At 38.0% G+C, this 24,207-nt stretch overlaps 1 protein-coding gene and 1 pseudogene across 1 annotated transcript in view; one reads left to right on the top strand and one right to left on the bottom strand.

Annotated features, from left to right (window-relative positions):
- Fam117b (family with sequence similarity 117 member B) overlaps positions 1-24,207 on the bottom strand; it is a 47,865-nt gene that overhangs the window by 7,832 nt on the left and 15,826 nt on the right. The window contains exons 3-6 of the mRNA XM_010616215.2: positions 8,201-8,294; positions 6,770-6,913; positions 4,791-5,016; positions 2,667-2,787 (exon numbers count right to left, since the gene is read on the bottom strand). Coding sequence (XP_010614517.1) covers positions 2,667-2,787; positions 4,791-5,016; positions 6,770-6,913; positions 8,201-8,294 — 585 coding nt within the window. The remainder of the gene's footprint in view (positions 1-2,666; positions 2,788-4,790; positions 5,017-6,769; positions 6,914-8,200; positions 8,295-24,207) is intronic.
- Positions 8,659-9,407, top strand: LOC104856639 (annotated as a pseudogene).

Below are 24,207 nucleotides of genomic sequence, written 5' to 3'. Positions count from 1 at the left end.
AAAAAACAAACCTATTGAGATAAAACTGCAAACTCTGGTCTTGCCCTTTTGGGCCCAAACTGAATTACCTACTTTCTTTCATGAAACAGCGAATATTTCTAGAAATCCGTTATCACCCTGTCCCAACCCCAAATCCCACTTCAGGTCAAGAGACTACTTTAAATCAAAAGTAAGAATTACAGAAAAGATATTCTCAAAACAATGACTGACGCATTCATGACGGGGCCATAAGTCGTATGTCTTAGTGCTGGGCAGCTCTGAATCACCTTGGTACACATGTGACTGTCCCATCACACGGCATGGGACAGTCTCATCAGGTGGCACAAGCTGCCAGATGGACAGTAATGCATGTATCACCAATGTTTAAAGCCAGTGGGAACATCTTAATTTTTTTTTGTTGACTTATTTTGTTGTTGTTATTGTTTAATTAACTTTTAAATGAGGAACAATCTAACTTTGCTTTAGTGCTAGTGTATCCATTGCTTTCTGATCTAATTTCATAGCTGGAGCAAAAGAGACTAATTTTCTTAGACTTTCAAGAACATGTTTTATTGACTGGTTAAAATTACTGTTAAGAAATCCACTGCTGGATTATTACTGATTATTAGCCTTTGGAACATAATTAAAATATAAATAGGTTTTTGAGTGCTATACACCCTTTATACCAGTAAAATTTATAATAAACACTTCTCATAACAGCTCAATGTGCCATAAAACATAATGTGTTGGGTTTTCCTGTTTGTGTTTTTTGATCTATCTAGCCCCCCCCCACATACACTCACTCTTGTCTTTTCTCCTCTCTTTTAGAAACAAAGTACAATACTGATTCACCAGACAGTAAGTCCTGAATACTTTCCCAAATATAACAGTATCAGACAGATAGGGCATCCACCTATATAACAAATATTCAAGGTCATCTCTTAAAAAAAATCAAATTGATTTTGAGCCAATCAGACATTTCTTTGCACTTAGGCAAATCCCAACTACCAATGAATAAAATTAAAAGAGCTGAATTCAAGATTCAGGCTAAATGATTTAGCTAAAAGAATGACCCCTTTCTTAAGAACTTTTGTGAAAAAGTCTAAGACAGCATTTTCAAATTCAGGATAAAAACTATCCAAGATACTTGGTAAAAATGAAGAGCGCAGGTCCTGCTTCCATGTTTAGTGGTCATAAGACCTGAGTCAGCCTGGGAATCTGGTTTCAAATTTCCCAGTGATTATGATTCAAGGAATCCATGGTCAAATCTGCAGAAATACTGGCTTAAATTTTCAGCTGGCCTTAGTTAAAACTTATAGGCTGACACTATGAAAAAAAACTAAAATGAGCAGTTGCTCTAAGTGTTCTCAATTACTGCCGAAGAAGCAGATAAGGAGAATGACAGCTGGTGTTTTCTTGCAGAGAAGCTGAAGGGATTTGAAGACAATGCTCTTTTTATGGCAAGATCACTCAGAATTTAGATTAAAAGAAGCACCAAAAAAGGGTACATAAGAGAAAAAAAAGCATTTGAGATATTCAAATTTCTTCTAACATGAACATTCTGGAGTGAAGAGACAAACTGTATGAATTGAACTAGGTGAGATTACCTCCATATTATTGTATTTTAGGTTTCATACTAAGAAAACACAAAAAAGGGTGGCTCTGTGATTTGTAACCATATTGGGACAAGGGCTAAGTACTATACTACAATGTTTAGAATGTGCCATACTAATTTGCTCAATCTCATACACACCGCTAACCTTTAGCCATAACTTGTAGGGCAGTAGCTACAGCTACTGAAAGCACAAATCTGAATACTTTGTGGGTGAAATGTGAGTTTAAAATGAGAACAGCAGATGGGGCAGGGGATTTAGCTCAGTGGTTCTGGTGCCTGTCTTGCAAATGCAAGGACTGAGTTCGATCCCCAGTACCAAAAAAAAAAAAAGAGAAAGAGAGAATAGCAGACAAGAACATGAATATAGGAGATCAGATACCAAAGGCATTAGATGCTATTTAAAATTCTGCTTCTTGGGACTCAAGGTAGCTCAGTGGTACAAGTGCTTACCTACCATGCTCTAAGTGACCCCCCAAAATACCCCCATCTTCTTACGTTCTCTTCATCACAGTTCTATGAGTGATTCTGCAAAGTAACACAATTATTCCCTGTATTGGCACCAAAAGTATTTCAAGGACTGGGGATTTAGCTCACTGGCACTGTACCTGCCTGGCAAGTACAAGGTCCAGAGTTCCATGCCTGGTACTGAAGTAGGAGGGAAGAGTTCAGGAAAAGTATTTCAAATTTTTTAACAAACTGGAGACCAAAAGTAGGCAAAAAACTGAAGCAGATTTGATCCTTAAAGAAAGGAACCACAATCTGTGGTCTATCTTGAATAAATACATTGCTAAACTCTACATGCGAACCTTACTGGATACAGGTACAAAAATGAGAGCCATAGAAGATAACTGGACAGCTGAGGAAATCTGAGTCAAGTCTGAACATTGTTACCATTAATTTTCTTCACTGTGCTAATAGTACTGTGCCTCTGCTGGAGCACTGTAGCTACTTTCAGCAAATACTGCAAAAGGCAAACAATTATATAATCTGTGTGGCAGACATATTGGGTCACTACATGCTTCTGTCAACTTATTTGAAAAACTCCAATAAAACAACTGGGGGAAATACTCACGAGCACTCCTCAAAGACTTTGACCCTTTCACAGCCCTCTGGAGGCTCCCGTTTGAACATGTAACTGTTGTTAGGTTTGGGGGATGTTGCATACTTGGGCAAAGGAGAGTTGTTTCCATTCTCTGCAAGAAACAGCATGACAAATTATTAAAATGTACTACAAATGAGCATAGTCAAGCCATCTGTAACTATCCGTGACTTACTTCTACACATAAACCACTTGAGGACAGGCACAGTGTTATATTCATTAACATTACCATATCTAACATAATTCTTAGGAAAATGGAGATGTTTATTAAATAAATGCATAAAAATATAAGACTCTAATTTCTTTTGCACTTAAGATGATCAGAGCCTCGGTCTGTATCATTTAGTCCTCAGTACTGAACACTAATTTAGCTTCTTTATTTCTATTCTATACACAGCAAATACACTCAAATACCATTTGCATTTTTTTCCAACACAAGTACCCCAAATGGTTCTTTAATGGCTGTTTGTCATTAATATTTAGCCTGTCTGACAGAAATTTCCAAGTTAATATTTCTGTTTCTCTCTTACAGTCTACATGGCAGACAGTCACTGTACACCAAACACTTACTTTTGCCTTTGAGCATCCATTTTCCTAAAGAGGTAAATTCTGTTCATTTTCTCACAACGTCTTTTGAAGTCTGCCTCAATGTTTACGAAATCTTTCCAAATTAACTCTATCAAGGGAATACTTCCTTACTCTAATATCCTGTTCAGGGGTGATGTCCTCAGTTTACACTATTAAGATTCTTGATGTTAGGGCCAGGGATTTAGTTGAGTGGTTCTGCCGCTTGCCTAGCAAAAGCAAGGACCCAAGTTTGATCCCCGGGACCAAAGAACGAAACAAAAACAAAAACAAAAAAACCACAAAAAAAAATTCTTGATGTGTTACGTAACTTCCTAAATTTTCAATCTGTGTTAATTGCAAATTCCTTGCTGGCAACAGCAGTATGTATGGCCCTGGCTTCTTATGAAAGATATTCACAGAAGCCAACTGGCCACTAGTCTAAAATAAAGGCATCAGGACACCAACAATTCCTACATGTAGAAGCAGAAAGCATGGAAGTATCAAGGTGCAGATTTTAATAACCATGTTCTATTTGATCCAGAAACTTAAACAAAAAAGCCCAGGATTACAGCTGTTCTGTAGTCTGATGCAATGTTTTTCAGTGAAACTCATCTTCCCTACTTCATATACAGTGTGAATGGTTTAGGCAATTATTAATAGCGGAGCATTTTAGTACATTCAACCCACTGTATGTAGGAAGCTCTAAATAAATTACTGAACTGAGGCATAGAATTTACAAATAAATGTCTCATTATTGCTTCGAAGTGCATATAATAACTAAAACTAGACTAAGAAAACATTGCCTTGGTAGAGGTAAGTAGGATAGTTGTACTTAATATTCAAACTGCTTCTGTCTCCAGGTTATGTATACAGCATCTAAGTATCTTCAACTTTTATTTTAGGCTTGCTCTAAACACTCATCTTGCTTTCATATGGCACCTTAATCCATGTTAGAAATATCACAAATACAAATCCTTAAAAAACACTAACTTCAAAGTTTCATATTAATCAAAAAGTATTAAGGTAATAGTTATTACTAGTAAAGTGACAGAACAAAGAAATTTTCAGGAATCACTAATAAGGAAGCTGTTTTCACAAATATAAAAAAATTACAAACTACAAACAAGTCAGGTGTGACGGCACATGCCTATAATCCCAGCATTCTAGGAGACTGAGGCAGGAGACGGCAAGTTCAAGACCCACCTGAACAATTTGGCAAGACCTATCTGGCAATGTAGCTCACCAGCTCAAGGCCTAAGGTTCAATCCCCAGTATCTCCTCCCATCCTCCCCAAAAAGAAAGAAAAGAAAACCCGCAAAAATATACAAAGATCCTAAATGCACCAAACCAGAACACTGCCTGAGGACCACAGCAAAACCTATAGTTCTGTGATCCAAATTTTTCAATCTTTGATAGAACCCACTATGCTGGTAGGCTCCAGTATGAGCTCTGCTAGAAAATGAGCAGAATGAATGTGAAAAAGGTGGTATTCAGCCATCATCCCACGATGGATTCTCCAGTATTACACACCTTTATCCCTGGGATCAACCAGCAGGTCATCGGCTGAACAGGGGCTTTCCTCGCTGCCCTCATTGGAGATAGTGAGGAAGGATGTGGGGGACACAGACTGGGAACGGCTACTGTTGTTGCTTCCTCTGTCTGCACCTCCAGGTGTCTGTGTGTCAATGCTGCGGGTGCTGCTGCTTCTCTGGGCAAGTGGGGGAGGCGCACGGTGGCCATCCGGAATATCCTGTGGCTGTCAGGGCATTTAACAAACAATGGTTTATCACTGACTTTGAGATTCACTAACTATGCATGCACCCAAGTTAACCTTCCCCTGTTGTGCCAGAAACTTACAAATTCTCTATTTACTAGGCCTTTGTGTTGCTTATTAGTGACATTGCTGCCTGATACTCCACTGAGCATCCTGGGTGAAGAATTTGCCTTTCTAGCACTTGGTACACAGCAGGTGGCCAATTCTCATTGAAATGAACTATACTGAATTATTTATCATGTACAAAATGCTATTATTTTTTGTGGTACTGAGAATTGACCCCAGGGCCTCATGTACGTTAGCAAGCACTCTAGCACTAAGCTACATCCCCAGCCCTAAAGGTCATTTTTAAAATCATAAATCATGAGTGGGCGTGGCAGTTCACACCTGTAATCCCAGCACTCAGGAGGCTGAGGCAGGAGGATCGCTGTGAGTTTGAGACCAGCCTGGGCTACATACTGAGTTCTAGGTCAGACTCAACTACATAGTGAGACCCTGTCAAAAAAACAAACAAACAAAAAATCATAAATCATGGTAAAAGGGGAGGAACCTAAGCGTAGAGGAGGAACTAGGTTCCTACTAGGAAAAGGTTATCCATTGTGTCAACTAGTAACAGGCTTTTGTTCACTCTCTCTTCCTCACCTTCCTCACTTCCTCCAGGTTGTATTTTTCTAAACCCTTCTTACCTGAGGGAAAGGTTAATCATAGCAGTGCTAATTACAGGGTGAAATCAAACAGACACCCAGAGAAAAGCTTGTGTGGCTCACTTAGCAGGGAACCAGTTTCCTGCATACTTTTGCCTCATTCACCTTCATCACAGCTTTTGCATGATGCAACAGAGGGGAAAGTCTGGGGAATTGTTTCTTTAAGCTAAACCAATCCTTTTCCTAAGGGAGAGGATCTTAAAATATCAATAAAATATTACTTCAAATTCCCTAATTTGGGCAAGGGATTTAGCTCAGTGGTTCCGCTGCCTGCCTTGCAAGTGCAAGGACCTTGAGTTTGATCCTCAGTACCAAAAAAAAAAAAAAAAAAGGCAAATTCCCTAATTCCTCCCTCACTGAAAAGCAGGTGATTAGGTAAGTGTGCTCTGTGACATGATATTTAAATCTAAGTAGTAATTCTTCTTCCTGTTTTAAACAAGAACCTTTTTTTTCTACACATTCTAGCAGAAAGGATAAGAGCACTTCCACCTGCACTTCATGAACATAGCATGTCACCCCAAACCAATAATAACTGACAATCAACAGCAAGGAAAAGGTAGACACTCAAGTTAAAGAACAATTCTGTCTTGTAACCCCCACAAATTATAACATAAACTTTGGTTAAAGAGTTCTAGCAATGAAAAGTGTATCATTTGTCCTTGACTATCACAGGTAAAAAACAGCTTCTGGGGCCAGGGATGTAGCTTGGCAGCACAGCACCTACCTGGCAGGTATGAGGTCCTGAGTTCCATCCCTGATACCAAAAAAACAAAAAACAATAAACAACAACTAAAAAAAAAAAGTTTCTGTTCCAAGATCCTGATTTAAATCGGGTCAATTGCCTCTGAGGTGAAAAGACATGAAAAACTTTCAATCACTTGCCAAAGTCAAGGTTTTTCAAATGAGATAAATTTCCATTTTCTCTCAAGAAAGAAGAGCTCTACGTAAATGTGGGCATTAAAATTGATACATTTTAAATAATTAGATAACTTCATATGTTGAGATTGATTTTATGATCTAAGATTACTTACGATAAGCTGCTCTTCCTTTTCCCCAGTCTCTTTAATTATTATTTCAATCTCCTGATTCAATCCTTCCACACTATTCCGGAACCGGGAACCTGTTGATTTGGTGATGGGAATTACTGGAATAAGCGCACTCTTTGGAACAGGAGCCTTCACAAAATGAGGGGAAGGAGCAAAAGAGAAATTTAACATTACTTTCTAATTCTCTAGATTGAAGTGTACTTCCACTGACACAAGTAACTCAAAAACAAAGCTACACACCTCATACAAAGTGCTCCTTAGTCATATGAAATACAATTTAAACCCCAAATTCCAGACAAAGTAGAATTTCAAAAATTTATCCACATTTACAAAAGTCTGGAAAGGCAACTAGAATCAAGGAAAACATTAAATTTTCAATCTCAGAAAATATTTTATGATTTTAACAGTTCAGATTTCAAAACAATTCTAAACTCTCTTAGTACTAAAATGATCTATTTCAGAAAAGAAATAATGTATCAAAAAAAATATTTTGATTGGAAAAACAAAACCACTTCCTAAGTCCATGTAGATCAGTAAGATTACAAAATTGAAAATGACTTCCCTACAAAATTTATACATTTATTGTAATGTTTCCTGTTTTGCTCAGGAAAAGAAATGATGAAATGAGTTTTTTTTTTTTCCTAAAGACTACCTTTAATTTTGAATACTAAAAATGTTTTTGTTGGGCTGGGGATTTAGTTCAGTGGTTCCACACCTGCCTTGCGAGTGCAAGGGCCCGAGTTCGAGCCCCAGTACCAAAAAAAAAAAAAAAAGTTTTTGTTGTCACAGTTACGTCATAAAATAAACAGCTGATCTCATAATTATAAGATTACTCAGTTTACTGACAAGATCCTCAAAATAAAATAAGACACAAGCATTACAGAGGTATCTACCAAGGTTAACAGCAAAGAGTCTGCCCCAGAGAGTCAGCTTGCATGCTGTGTGTCCTACTGTCTGGTGAATTCAGCCATCATTTAGAGAGGTTCCTTTGAAAAACCTTTCAGGGAAGGCGCACAAAGGGGCAAAGGTTAATAGGGCCTCTAGTCAATTACCACTAGTTTTTTTCAGTGGATAACATTGCTGTCCAAAACAGAACTGGGTGTTGAATCTGCATTTCTCCTCCTCTTTTACTCCTCACAAATGCAGGAAACGTATGAGAATAAAGCCAAGGAGCAACCCCACATCAGAGTCCCAGGGGGCACCTGCTGGCTGCAAAGTCAGTGCAGACCCTCATTTGGAACAAGGCACAAGGCCCATGGCTCTGAGCAAGAAATTGGAGGAAACCTAGCACAGTGACTCCCAGAAATGCCGCAATGCTCAGTGTATAGCAGCTATACTTATCTTGTATTTTCCCCATTTTATTCTTTAAACATTTTTTATTTTCACATTTATTTTCTCCTACATCTAGTGTTTCACCTTTCCCTTTTTCCTCATAGTACTCTCAAAGCTCCTATCATGTATTCTCTTTTTATTTCCATCTGCTTTATCTGTTTCTTCTTCAATCTCAATACTATCAAAGGAAAGAACATGAAAATATTAACTTCAGATGTCCTATGGGTGTTTTATAGAGAAATTTTATTTAACACATTCAACTTTCACACTTTGAGGCATTCTGTACAGTATAGCTTTTTTTTCCTGAGTCTTGCTTTCTTTTTTTTTTGGTACTGGAGCTTGCAAGGCAGGCAGCACTGGTTTCTTTTTTAAAAATATATTCTATTGAAACCTCGCCCAGAGTCAGGCGTGTAAACCAGCCCGAGTGGCAGTGGCAGCAGAGCCGTGGCACTGGGAGCAGCAACCTGGAGGGAGCGCAGGTGACACTGGCTGCAGTGACCCAGTGACAGCGTGAGAGGTGCTCAGGTTGTTACACTGGCATCATGTGTGAGCATAAGTGAGTCGTTCTAGGCTCAGGAGGTGCTGGAAAGTCTGCTCTGACTGTACACTTTGTACAAGGAATTTTTGTTGAAAAATATGATCCTGCGATAGAAGATTCTTATAGAAAGCAAGCTGAAGTAGATGCACAGCAGTGTATGCTTGAAATTTTGGATACTGCAGGAACGAAACAATTTACAGCAATGAAATTATACATGAAAAACAGACAAGGCTTTGCTTTAGTTTATTCCATCACAGCACAGTCCACATTTAATGATTTACAAGATCTGAGAGAACAGATTCTTCGAGTTAAAGATACTGATGATGTGCCGATGATTCTGGTTGGTAATAAATGTGACTTGGAAGACGAAAGAGTTGTAGGAAAGGAACAAGGTCAAAATCTAGCAAGACAGTGGAACAACTGTGCTTTCTTAGAATCTTCTGCAAAGTCAAAAATAAATGTTAATGAGATCTTTTATGACCTAGTGTGGCAAATTAACAGAAAAACTCCTGCAAAGGCCCGCAAAAGGTCATCGTGTCAGCTGCTTTAATATACTAAATGCATTGTAGCTCTGAGACAGGTCTGAAGAACTGTTGCCCAATTCAACAGTGCCAGCATTCCAACTTTGTTAAACCTACCAACATCTTAAATGGACTTTTCTGTGGTGGTATCCTTTAAGAGGCAGATGAAACTACTATATCAGTTTGCATATTCTAATCACTTTCCAGTATCACAAGATTTTTACTTATATAATAGTCCTAGAGTATGCATCTTTCTATACTTTAAATTTTTATTCATCAGACCATGGTAATAGCTGCACAGTACTTCATTGCATGAGCACATAAGAAATGCTTGTTACTAGATAACTTCCAATTTTTCACTACTCTGGAGAAATGTTGCAATTAATATCTCCTTAGGTAAGTACTTTAAGATTTTGTGAGAGTAAATCACTAGTGCAGAGACTTGCAGAGAATAGGAAAGTCTTGGGACTTTAATCCACAATGGCAAAATATTTGTATTCCTTACATTTTTCTCTACACTGTATGAAAATGTATATTTTACCAAACTCTAAACTCTAAACACTGTTTTTTCTCAACCTGAGGCTAAGTTTCATAAATTAAAAAAGCTCTCATTTTTTATATGCCATTGCATGTACGTGAAGGTTAATTTTTAAAACAATTACCAACCATCTGTATGTTTTACAGTGGGGACAGTGGTGACGGTCTATTTTTTCTTAACTGTCTTGAAAGAGCTCTTCTTCATATTTACACATAAACTCTTTACTCACATTGATAAGGTATTTTAATTGTTATTCAAACTGTGAGTATTTTTAACAATATGCTTAAAGGTCACTTCTATATCTTCTTTTTCTTTTTGAAGTGTGTTCATCTTTTCCTTGGGTTTATACACATTAGTCCCTCAAGTTTTCATTTTTAGCACAGCTCTTAGTGGTATATGCTGTATCTTGTTATTTTTAGACTTCATGTGTGATGTTTTTCATCATACAACAAACTTCATAGTTAACTGTATTGTTCTTTGTGGTTCTAGTCCCAGAAATCCTTTCCCTATGCTGCAATTACAGTGGGATACAGCACTGTTTCCTTTTAACACTTAGATGATTTCTTGTTTACATTTAGATTCCTAACCAATTTTGAGAGTGTTTTTTGTATTGTACAGTGTGATTTAAATTTATCATTTCCAAATACCTATCCCAACTACTTCCAACTAGTTGTTCCAGCACTAGTTATCAGAAGTTCATCTTTGACCAGTGATCTGAGATTCCTTTACCATGTATTCAATTCCCATACATGCTTGAACTTAGCTTTCCTATCACGTTCCTCTGGTCCACTGTACCAGGAACACAATGCTTTAACTTAAGAAAGCTTCACAGAAAGTTCCAACTTGCCTAATTCTGTAAGAAACCTTGTTGATAAGAGATATTTTATTGCAATTGTGTTATGGTCATAAATTATATTAGGCAGTTCTATGTTAAATGATCCTAACCAAGCATAGGGAATTTCTTTACATTTATTAAAGTCTACTTTGGGATTTTCAGAAGTCGATAAATTTTTCCTGTTTTATGTTTTATAGTTATTAATTTCATTCTTTTGGGGGAGGGTAATGAATCAGAATCTCACTATGTAGTTCAGATTGGCCCTGAATTCATGGTGATCTTGCCTCGGCCTCCCTGAGTGCTGGGGTTTACAGATGTGCACCACCATACCTGGCTATTTCTTGAGGCCAGGTTTGCCTTTAAGGTGCTCAGAATTTGTGATCCTTCTGACTCAGTCTCCCAGAGTGTGCTACCACATCCAGCCAGCACTACTGAGGATTTTTTTTTAACATGGTATTTAAATTTCCCAGATGTTTTTCAGCATCCATATGTACAATTGTGATTTTTTAAGTAAAATATTCTAAAGCAGGAATAGTCAAATAACCTTCACGGCCATCACAATGTCTACCATTGAGGAATGTGACTCCCCCATGCCAAGTTCCCCAATGTGAGTAATTTATAAAATCTATTGCAAGGTTAAGAGAATATCCTGTATGGCTAAATGGGTACAAACCAAGTGATGGTTATAGGACAGAAACCAAAACCAATTTTAGACTTAAAATAATTGATCCTTCATACTTTTTTCCTGCCAATAGTTAAATATCAGTCACTGAAGATGCAAAAATGGCTTAACATACGACAGTGTGAACCATGAAAAAAAATGCATTGTATATAATACTAATGCAAAGTGTTCACTATATTCTAGAATTCAAAAAGTCTGTGTATGAAAAAAACTACATCAGATCTGATCTGGTTTTCATTCTAAGTGTTAGTCATAATAAAAATTAAGATTTAATTTTAAATTTATCTTTTAATCTGACAAGATGGGTGTGTGATGCTGGATCATCCACTGATAGGTGTACAGCTGGGTGAGATTGGAGGTGAAGCCTGGTGAGAAGAGGTGGTCATTGTGGGCATGGCCTGGAAGGGTATAATATACCCTGTTTCTTCCCTGATCTCTCTTTGCATGCCCTGCCATGGACTTTCTCTCCTCTGTGATGCCCCTTTGCCTTGCTGACCTGCCTTGGAGCCAGCCAACTACAGACTAAAACCTCTATAAACTGGGAGCCAAAATAAACCTCTTCTCATGGGTGTCAGATATTCTGTCTCAGTGACAATAAACCAAGACATTAAGGTTCTACCAAACCAAAAATTCCCACAAATAATGAAAACAGTTATTTCTATACTGTGAGTCAGTCTATAAGAGATTTTTTCATTTTTACCTTTTTGGGGACTGGGGATCAAATTCAGGACCTTGCACTTGTGAGGCAGGAGCAGAGCCAGTGAGCTAAATCCCTGGCCCTCATTTTTACCATTTCCCAAATTCTTCTGAGTATTTTCCTATCCTTTGATAATCATGAATTCTCAGAGTACACTTCACTAACCTTAGATAATTCAGAAAAATATTTATTCACGATAACCTGAACTGTCACTTTTTTTTCTTGACAAGTGTCCCATTTCCCAGTACTGCCAAAAGGGGGAAAAAAAACCAAAAAAACCTTGCTTTCATTTCCACATATGAGTTATAAGAAGAAAGAAATTTCTGTATTGTGACAATTCTAAGTAGGTTGTTATAATTATGTTTGAAAGTTGTCTTCAAAAACAAAAACAAAAACAAAACCCAAAACTACAGGACTGGAGATTTAGCTCAGTGGCTTTGAGCCTACCTTCCAAGCACAAGGTCCTGAGGAGTTTGATGGGGGAGGGGGGGACATGACAACGACGACGACAACACACACACAAAAAACAAAACCAAAAAAAATACGGACATAACATCAAAAGTAATCCTCATGAATGAAGATGATTTATCAAACTTCACTGAAATAATTAAAAAAAATTTTTGGCTCTATGAAAAATAGAAAAGGCAAGTTGAGATGGGGGAAAATATTTGCAGCTCACCTAACAAAGGACTTTTATCCACACTATATAATGATCTCTTCAAACTCAATACTAAGAAGACAAACAGGTTGGTTTATGTTATCTGTTTTTTTTTTTTTGGTCTGGGGGATTGAACTCGGGTCCTTGTGCTAGCAAGGCAGGCAACAGCACCACTGAGCTAAATCCCTGGCCCCAGGTTGGTTTTTAAATGGGTAAAAGGCTTAATTAAACACAACTTCACCAAACAGGATATATGGAAGGAGAAAAAAACATATGAAAAGACACTCACTGGGGTTACACAAAATAATATCAAGATGATCTTCAACAACACTCGAATGTCTATAAATTGGTAAATCGGTGTAATGGAACACTACAAGATAAGAAGTATCAAACTATTGTCTCACGAAATTCAGATGAATGCAAAGGCACTGCTGCGGAGGGGAAAAGGACAGAAGACAAAGGAGAGTGACAGGGAACAGGATGCGCAGTGAAGGTCAGGGTAGGAACAGTAGGATGGAATTTTCTGTCTCCACTGTGGTGATGATGATGTCTACAGACAAGTTTAAGCCCCCAAAAGTGTTATATTGGATCATATCCTTGTCTGCCTAATACTGTCCCTAGGTATTTTTCTACAGACAGTTGTACACCGATGTAAACACTAGAAAGTGTTAAGAAACTTTTTAAAAAAGCAGTCTACAAATAACTTAGGTTCCCCTCAAATGTTAGGTTTACATGCTACATATGAGGCCAATTGAATACCAACCAGCCTAGCCAGCTGCCTGTTTTCTAGAGCTCTTGTTCTTCACTCTTTCCACTTTCGTGCTCCAGCCCAGTAACTTCCTACATTCCCACAAGCCCATCAGCAATGGTTCCCCCCTTGCCAGACTCAGGAATAAAATGAGACAAAAGGAGGAAGGCAAGTGGCAAGTTCGAGGACTCTACACCATTCTTCTAATTACCTGTATTCTTCACTTTCCTCCCCCATCCTCAGTCTCAGGTCCACACTTTCCCCTCCCTTCTTTTCCCCTTTATGTGGTACTGGGGATTGAATCCAGAAATACTCTACCACTGAGCTACAACCCCAGCCCTCTTTATTTTGAGACAAGGTCTCACTGAGATGTTCAAGCAAAACTCAAACTTGGAATCCGCCTGCCTCGGCTTCCCTCAGTGCTGGGATTACAGGTGTGTGCCACCTGTCCGAGCTGCCACACTCCCATTTTTAACTTCAGTGAAGTACTATGAGTAATTGAGACTCGCTCCTCATCAGTGCTTCATGTCCCTAATGACTGTCACCTATGATGATTTTTTTCACCTAACCATTTCATTTCCTTTCCAACATATAATCTAACAAGGCCTTTCAAAAAAACTCTCCAACTGGGTACCTCCTCACTTCAAGGAAGAATAAGGCAGTGAGAGCAAAGCCAGCATGGTATTTTGTTTCCTGATGGTCAAAGAAGAAAGAAACCTTTCTTAAGGTAGTAGCAATAGAAAATGGAAAAAGAAATGGTGAGCTGACAAAGGAAAAAACCTACAGCTTCCAAGTTTGGATGGAGAACTTAAGAGCCTTTCTGTGGGGAAGTCATCTCACCTGGCCTCTCTCCTGTGTCAGAAAAAAATGGGGCAAAAGGGAAGGGAGCAGCTGAGAGAGCTCTTAGGAGTTATGAGGACACAAACCAATGGCATAATTTTTATTTTTTACACTCATAGTATCAGTTCTAAACAGAAATCCCCTTTTAATTGTCAGAACAACAAAAATAGCTTGCACTGGATGCCACTTTCAGTATGCTTTGTTTTATAATTGTTGAAGTTATAGAAATGAGGAAAGAGAAGGCTATTTTGGCAAGGAAATATACTAAGATTTTTGCAAAATATTGACCATGAATTTCAGAACTGTAAAGCTGATTAGTAAACTTATTTAATACAGAAAGCTTAAGAGCTTTCTGGGTTTTATGAGAAATGTACACACAAAAGAACCTGCCTGTCCAGCAACTAACCCCATACCATACACATAATTTGTGGATGCTTTCTATTGCATTTCAAGGGAATGAAAGAAGTCACACCCTAAAAGTTTGGTAAGACATTTTCACAAATATACAGAGCAGCAAATTATGCATGAATATTTTAATCTGTTTAAACAAAAGGGAAGGGGAGCGCCAGGGCTTTAGCTCAGTGGTGCTGCTGCCTCACAAGCACAAGGTCCTAAGTTTGATCCCCAGTACCAAAAAAAAGAAAAAAAAAAAAAAAGGCAGGGGAGCCATTTCCCTAAAATATACATACTATTTGAAATAAATCCTCAATTATAATTTATTTAACTAGCAGTAGTGTAACAATGAAAAATAATCCAAGTTGCCCAGAGAAACTTTACTTCATTAAACATACTGCTACTATTTCAGAAATAGTAGTCCTTTAATTGCACTCCTTATATAAACATTAATAACTGTGATAAAGCCAATGTAACCCTAAGAAAAGATCTTCTGTGAACCTAGTGGCTATAGACTACCTCACTATCACAAAAACAATATTGTTCAATAACTGTTCAGGGAGAATAAAGAAATTTCCAAGCAAAAATAATCTATGTATCATAAAATCCAAACCAAAAAGAGTGGTAAATTGTAAAAAGTTATATCCAAGAAAGTCAAAGAACCTCCAAAACATGCAAACGTCTTAAACAAATAGAAAAAATCTCTAGAAAAAATAAATACAGAAAAGACTTTATACACAAAGAAACTAAACCCAACTCAATAATCAAAACCAGAGGAATATAGAACATGAGACATGAAAAACCTCCTGAAGCATCTGTACTAACAAATATTCTCCCATATTAAATATAAAAAGGGAGAATACATAGCCTAACATATGCACAGGATTAGTATGGAATGTTCTCAACAAGGAAGACGAAGAGAAAAACATATTCAGAAACTACCCCAGATGCACAAAGCCCTGGGTTCCATATCCAACACCTCCCCTGAAAAACAAAAACAAACAAAACCCCCAAACCTTAGGAAAAATGTCAAGAATGGCTATCGTTAGAGGGTGAGGACTGTGGATAATTCTTTTCTATTTCATTTAAAAAATATATAGATATAATTTTTATTTGACTTTTTTTGTTCTTAAAACCAAATGATCTGTTCACTTCTTTTATATTAAAGCACTGCTTCAAATGGCCCAAGATAATGAACAATACCATACAATTCACCTGTTTAAAGGACACAACACGAGCTATGAGTATAGCTCACTGGCAGAGCACTTGCCTAGTATGTACCAGACCCTTGTTCTACTCCTGTACCATAGAAAATGAAGTGCACAATTAAAAAAAAAAAAAAACTAATGTTGAACAGTCATGTGCAACCATCACCACAGTCAATCTTCACATTACATCAAGAAGAAATCCTTTATCCATTAGCAGTCATGTCTCATTTCTCCCCACTTTTCCAACCCTAAGCAACCACAAATCTACTTTCTATGTCTGTGAGTTTGGCTACTCTAGACATCTCTTATAAATGGAACTGTACAATGTGTATCATTTTCTGTCTGGCTTCTTAGTGTGTTTTCAGGGTTTATCCATGTTGTTGACTTATATCGGTACTCCATTTCTTTCTATGATCAAACAACAGTACCTTGTAGGTACACCATAGTTTATTTAACCATGTACTAGCTGATGGACATTTATGCTGTTTGTAATTTTGGATATCATTAACAATGCTACTATCAATATCTGAAGACAAGTATTTTTGTGGCTACGTTCTCAGCAATGCATACAAGTGCTATGTAGCGCAACTGCCATTTTTACTGACCAATTCAGTAGGGTTCAACTCTTATATTTCCATTTCAATAACACTGAGTTTGTTCTCATGGTGTATACCATCACAGAGAATTGGTGGCTTAAAATGACAACTTTGTGTTTAGTCTTTTGAGGAACTGCTAAAATGTTTTCCAGAACCACCACACTATTTTACATTTTTACTAGTAACATATGAGGGTTCCAACTTCTCCACATCCTAACACTGGTTACTATCTGTCTTTTAAATTACATCCATCCTGGTGGGTGAAGTGTACTTCACTGAATTTTGAATTTCACTTCCCTCTTGACAATTTTTATCAAGTATATTTTGTATATGGTTTTTGGCTATTTGTATATCTTCCTTGGGAACTCTATTTAGATTCTTTGCTCATTTTTTGTTTGTTTGTTTTTGGTACCAGGGATCGAACGCAGCACATTGTGCTTGCTAGGCAGGTACAGTGCCACTGAGCTACATCCCCAGGCCCACTTCACTCTTTTTTTTTTTCTTTTTATTGAGTTTATTGGTACAATCTAGGTATACAATACAGTTACATTCATCATTGGGATTGTGTACCTTTACATAATACGTCTTGATTCTCATTTTTTCCCCCTGTCCCTGCCCTCCCTTCACCCCCTCTTCCCCTCCCCATTTATAAATACTTTATTTCCATTTTTTGTTTCTCATCTTTTTTTCCTCTCCCTTATTACCTTTCCCCCACCCTTCCCACTTTCCCTACACCTTTAGCCCTTTACTTCCTATTTTACATTATTAATTATCTCATTAGGATCCTGTGTACTATTATAGTTTTTCGCACCAAAGAAACTATTCGGTATTTCAGTTAAAGAAATCTCTGTATGAACATTAAAAATAGGGAACCCTAAAATAAAACTAAAAAGGAAAGTAAAAGAGGAAAAGGCAATGATGTAACATAAAAATAAACCTTAATTCTGGAGATGAAAATGGTCCCCGACCATATTTAAATTGTTTCTTGCACTTATAGTCTTCTTCTTTTTTTCATTATTTACAGAATACTTTATTAGTTTCTGTAATCAAACCCACGTAGATATGACCTTACATATTTAGTATGATGTGTTACCCCTGTACACATGGAAAAAAAAATAAATTAACATTTCTAGACCAATATGGCTGTCCATTTCTGTATAATGCCAACTCAACACAGTAAATTGGGATGACTTTTTCCAAAATTGGCAGCACTGTTAAAGTTTCCCAAAATTCAATTTATATATATACGTATATATAGTTATATAAAAAGACTAATAATAGTATGTTATACATTGATAGCAGCAACAGCTTTTCCAGGTTCTGCAGTCATCTGAACAAAATTATAGACATTCAGCACATTCCATTAAAAACAAAACAAAACAAAACAAAAAACAAAGAAAAGAATAATATCCAGAAAACAGCAAAGTTCTGTTGTTGTTGTGCTACCTGGGACCACTTTTTTTATTAGCATCTTAATTATCATCTGGAAAGAGAACATTCTAGAGTAATATCATTAAATGTAGCTCTGATAAAGCACAGTCCCTACTATGTATCATAAAGCAGGTACAAGATATCTTATATTCATAGAGGTATGATATAGTACCGTCCTACATCAATAATACTAGAATCAGTTTTGGTTTGAAATTTACTTTGTCTGCAAATAAGATTGCTACCCCTGTTTTTTTCTGGGCTCCTGTCACATGGAGAATTGTTTTCTATCTTTTCACTTTCAGTCTATGGGCTTCTTTTTGCACTAGGTGTGTTTCTTGTATACAACATATTGTTGGATTTTGCTTCTTATTCCATTTTGCCAGTCTATTTCTCTTGATTGGTGAGTTGAGGCCATTGACATTGCTGGTTATAACTGATATGTACTGACTTATTATTGACATGTTATTGGCCTTTTGTTGACTCTTTTTACTTTTTCACCTTCTCCTTTTAATTTCTTGCCTTGCCTATTTGATTTGCTCTGTTGGGCCTCATGGTGTTGTTGCCTTCATTGTCTTTTTCTAGGATCTTGTTTAGAATTGCTTGTAGTGCTGGTTTGGTATTCATGTAGTTTCTCAGGTGTTCTTTGTCGTGGAAGGGTCTTATTTCCCCATCCATTTTGCAAGAGTTTTGCAGGATACATCAGTCTAGGTTGGAGGTTGTTCTCTTTTAGTACTTGAAATATCTCATTCCAGGCTCTCCTTGCCCCAAGGGTTTGTGTTGAAAAGTCTGCTGTGATTCTGATGGGCTTTCCTTTGTTATGTGATTTGTTTCTTTTCTCTTACTGCTTGTAGTATTTTGTTCTTCTGTTGGTTTTCTGGGATCTTGATTATTATATGTCTAGGTGTAGATTTTTTTTGATTGTAGCTAGTTGGGGTCCTATATGCCTCAGTTATCTGAATGTCAAATTCTTCCCCTCTGTTTGGCAAGTTTTCTGTCATTAATTCTGTGAACAGCTTTTTTAAGTCATTTGTATTTTCTCCTGCTACTTCATGGATTCCTATCAGTCTTATGTTATTCTTCTTTGCATCATCTAGGAGTTGTTGGATCGATTTCTCATGATCCCTTACTGTTTTTAAGAGACCTCTCTTTTCATGGTCACAGACTCTCAGATATAGAAGATAAGATTGCAGTCAATCTTTGCATTCTTTTATTGTGTTGCATACACTTTCTTTGGAGTGTTTAATCTCCTGCATATCTGTTTGAATATGTTTTATGGATTCCACTTCATTCCTATATTGGGCATTTTTTCCATTTCTTTCTTATGCTGGGCCTTCATGGCTTCTATCATGGTCCTGAGCTCATCTATTTTTTTTGTCAGTTTCTGCTCTAGAGGCTCGAATCACAACTTCCATTTTGCTCACTATCTCTATGGTTAGCTGGGAAATTATTTGTTTTGAATTTTTCTAGAGCCTGATTGATCTGTTTTGTTACTTCCTGTGCTTTGAGTTCAGGGTGTCCTGGTGGTTCACTATCGGCCTTTTCATCCTTATTTGCCCTACTGTTTGCCATTGGTGAACTGGAAGTCTGTCTTTGTGTCTTGCTTAAGTGTTTTCTCATTTTTATTTTTGTTGTCGGACTGTCCTTGGTTTAATCTCTGGATTATCACCCAAATCTTCCTGATATAGTTGTGCCCTAGCTTCCGTGTGTCTAACGACCCACAGACATTCTCATCTTCATAACATCAGAGAAAACACCTCATCAAATCAATGGCAATGCTTTACCCGAACTGATACAATCAGCAACACATTAAGATCAAGCACAACTTTGACACTGACCATTTGGTGGTAGTCACTAGTCTATCACCATTAAATCATTTGAATTAAAATGAAATCAAGAAGCAGTGCAGAACATGTCTGCAGTGAACAAAATTTCAATATAGTGCATTTACCATTTAATGGCTCACACAGAGCGAGGATGCAAGACCCTGATCTCAGTTAGCTGATGGCTGAACCCCATGACGCTGACTGACCTCGGGCTGCAAGGCCCAGACTGAGTTCCCCACCTTCTGAATGGTTGAACTCCACACCTTTCTATTACAGGTTTCCCACCATGTCTGCAGTGAACAAAATTTCAATATAGTGCATTTACCATTTAATGGCTCACACAGAGCGAGGATGCAAGACCCTGATCTCAGTTAGCTGATGGCTGAACCCCATGACGCTGACTGACCTCGGGCTGCAAGGCCCAGACTGAGTTCCCCACCTTCTGAATGGTTGAACTCCACACCTTTCTATTACAGGTTTCCCACACCCCCTTAGAGAATGCGGAGGGGGGCGCTTATGGGGGTTCAGGGGCGCTGGCGCTGCTACCTTCCTGGCGCTTGAGCAATGGTGGCTGGGTCGGGAGCAGGCATGGCTCTCCTTCCCACGGTGGATCGGGGCCCAGGCTTCCTCCTGGCGCTTGAGCGATGGCGGCTGGGTCAGGAGCAGGCATGGCTCTCCTTCCCGTGGTGGATTGGGGCCCAGACCTACCAGCGCTCGAGCGATGGCGGCTGGGTCAGGAGCAGGCGTGGTTCTACTTCCCGCTGTGGATCGGTGCCCAGACCTCCCGGCGCTTGAGCGATGGCGGCTGGGTCGGGAGCTGGTGTGGCTCTCCTTCCTGAGGTGGATCAGGGCCCAGGCTACCTTCCCAGTGCTTGACCGATGGCGGCTGGGTCGGAAGCAAGCGTGGTCTCACTGTCTTTTTATTGAGTTGCAACAGTTCTTTACGTATTGTAGATACAAATGCTTTACCGGATGATGATTTGTGAATATTGCCTTCTATCCTGTGTGGGCTATCCTTTCACTTTCTTTCTTTTGGGGGGGTGGTACCCAAGATGGATCTTGGGACTTTGCGCTTGTGAGGTAGGCCGTGTCTTTTCACTTTCTTGATGGTATTGAGACACAAAAGTCTTAATTTTCTTGAAATTTAACTCACCTATTTTTGTTTTCTTGCTTGTGCTTTTGGTGGCATAGCTAAGAAACCCCTGCCCGATCCAACATCACACTTTTTAAAAAAAATGGTCCTAGGAATTAAACCCAAGGCTTTCACACTGAGCTACATCCCAGCCCTTTGTATTTTCACTTTGAGACAGAGTCTACTAAATTACTATGTTGCCCAAGCTGGCCTCAAATTTGCAATCCTCTTGTAGGTCTTTAATTCACTGAGTTACTTTTATATGTGGTACTGAGGTAGGTATTTTTGTAAAAGCTAACATAGGCTTAATCCTTTTATCTCCTTTATTTCCATAGCTTGTTAACCATTACCCAGTATAATGTGTACAATTCCAGACTCCCGGTTAGTCTGGGTTACAACCCCAACTCTGTCTCTTATGACCTTAGACAAGGTAACTTGACCTCTCTAGGCCTTGATTTCCTACTCTGTAAAATCTTAAGATGAAGATTAAACACCAACAACACATATGAGGACTGTTCACATGCTTGTCACTCAGTAATACAGCTGAGTTCAACTATTATTACCTTCCAAGAGGCACTTGAGTTTGTTTGTTCTCAGTTTTAAAGGTTCTATCTTGCAGGAGACTACCATCAATTCTTACTTGGCTTACTAATTTCTATTTTCAAGTGATTCTCCTGCCTCTAAGCTTGTTCTCTTCTAAATTCACTATTCTCAACCCATAATGAACCACTGTAAAATGGGTATCTGACCAGTTCCATGGGGCTCCATGGATGGAGTCCCAACGTGTTAACAACTGAGCTGTGGAGACTTTCTGGTTTCGCTGCTATTTATCTCCCCAATCTAATCCCTTACTACCACCTCTACCTGGAGCCATTGAATCAGCCAGATGCCATCTTCTCTGGAAAGCCCATCTAAATAGTTTCAACCTCAGTTCAAGGATAAAAGTCCTTGTTATGGCACTGTGAACTTTATCAACACACTCATTCCTTTTACAGTACTGTATAAAGAGCTTACAACTCACAGCTCTGAGACATGGTAGGATGACAGTATTTCTGCATCATTACATTCCCTAGTGAGCACTATACCACCAGTCACAAGGCAGATATGTAACAAAGGTGTGGAGAATAGCCTCATCATCATAGTGCTTTTTTTCATTAGAGAGAAAATCAACATAAAGCCACACCAATAACTTCATGGAAATTTTTTCATGTTTAGAGTCTGGCAGTTGCCATTAAACACGACTACCAGTGTTGTAAAAATTAAGATGCCTATATGTTTGACCTGTGGTTGGCTGTTAATACTCAATACAGCAATTCAAGCAGTGAAAAGGTCTGATGTATCACAGTACATAAAATTCAAGCTAGAGAAATTTATTTTTCAACTTACTGCATTTTTGAGTTATTGCCTTCTCTGCAAAAGAATGCTCAAAAATCGAGCAAGCATGAATTTCATGCAAGCTCCAAAAATGTTCATTAAATTCAACTTTTAAGAGGAAAGATTTTGGATCTTTCCACACCAAAAAATAACTTCAGAAACTTAACTCCTATAACTCATTATTGAATTTCAATATAATTTAACTTTAAACCTTATTTAGAGCAAAAATATGAACTAGGACTAAAAAATGAACTCTTTTAGAAATAAACAAGTACATATTTACAGGTGAACTAGGAGTGACAGAGGATGGATTCACTTGTCAAGTCACATAGGTCTTCAGTGTTTTGAAGATGAGAAAGTATGCTTTTCAATTAGTATTTTAATTTTGATAGTTATTAATCTATACTTTTTTTTTTGGTAATGGGGATCAAACTTGGGACCTTGCACTTGTGAAGCAGGTGGCAGAACCACTGAGCTAAATCCTCTGCCCAAGTCTACACGTTTTTCATTTCATATTTTGTTAAGTTTACATTTCTATTTCTCCATAAATAACATCAATTTGTGTAAGTTTTTAAATGTACTAATGTTGGGCCAGGATTTAGCTTAGTGGTTCTACCACCTGCCTCATGAGCGCAAGGTCCTGAGTTTGATCATTGGTACCAAAAAAAAAAAGTAAGAAAGAAATATACTAGTGTCTACAAAAGCAAAGCAGAAGGCATCACAATCACAGATTTGAAGTTGTACTACAAAATTATTGTGGTAAAACAGCAGGGTACTAGCCAAGCGTGGTGGCACACACCTGTAATCCCAGCATTTGGGAGGCTGATGCAGGAGGACTGCTGTGAGTTTGACACCAGCCTGGGCTACATAGCAAGTTCCAGGTCAGTTTCAACTACATAGTGAGACCCAGTCACAAAGAACCAAACAAAACCCAAAACAACAACAACAACAACAACAAAAACCAGCATGGTACTAAAGGCATAAAAACAGGTATGTGGATCAATGGGACAGAATAGAGGAAGCAGAGACAAGGCTAGGCACATTCAGCTATTTGATCTTTGACAAAAGGGTCAAAAACATCCACTGGAGGAAAGACAGCCTTTTTAATAAATGGTGCTGGGAAAACTGGCTATCTACATGTAGAAGATGAGTCTGGATATCTCTCCCCCAACCACGTACTAAATTAAAAGCAAAATGGACCAAAAATCTAAATATTAAACTATTCGCTCAAAGTTCAAATAGGTACAATTATTGAAAACACATGCATAGGCAAAGACTTTCTAAACAGAAACCCAATGGCAGAAGAAATAATAGAAGAATCAACAAATGGGATCGTATCAAATTAAAAAGCTTCTGCACAGGAAAGGAAACAACAAAATGGGAAAACTAATTCTGCCAGCTATTTCTCAAAGGCTGTCTATACAGAACTAAAATTTAGACACCCCCCAAATAAAAGACCCAATTAAAAAATGGGCAACTACAATGAACAGACACTTCTCAGAAGTACAAACGGCCCATAAAAACATGAAAAATGTTCAACATTGCCGACCATTAGAGAAATGCAAATTAAAACTACATAAGATACCATCTTACTTCAGAAAGATTAACTGTGATCAAGAAATCAAATAATGACAAGTGCTGGCGAGGATGGGGGTCCTCTTCTGCATTGTTGGTGGGAATGTAAACTAGTACAACCACTATGGAAATTAGTATGGAGATTCCACAAAAGACTAAAAATAGAAATTCCATTTGATAGAGTTATTCCAAAAGAGTCAGTCATGAAGTCCAGTGACATGCACACCTATGGCTATAGCAGCACAATTTACACTAAAAAGACCTTGGAAACAATGTATATGTCCGTCAACAGAAGAATAGGTAAAGAAAATGTGGTATTTATACACAATGGAGTGCTACTGCACCATAAACTCGAGGCCTTCATAGGCAAATGGATGCAACTTGAGAAAGTGTTAAGTGTTAAGTGAAATAAGCGCACAAGCTTAAATAATGCATGGTCTCTCTCTCTCTCTCTTTTTTTTTTTTTGGTTTTTTGAGACAGGGTCTCACTATGTAGTTGAGA

Source organism: Fukomys damarensis, unplaced genomic scaffold (genome assembly GCF_012274545.1).
Source record: "Fukomys damarensis isolate Sample0158 unplaced genomic scaffold, DMR_v1.0_HiC HiC_scaffold_16, whole genome shotgun sequence".
NCBI lineage: Eukaryota > Metazoa > Chordata > Mammalia > Rodentia > Bathyergidae > Fukomys > Fukomys damarensis.
This window is presented reverse-complemented; position numbering and strand designations above follow the sequence as displayed.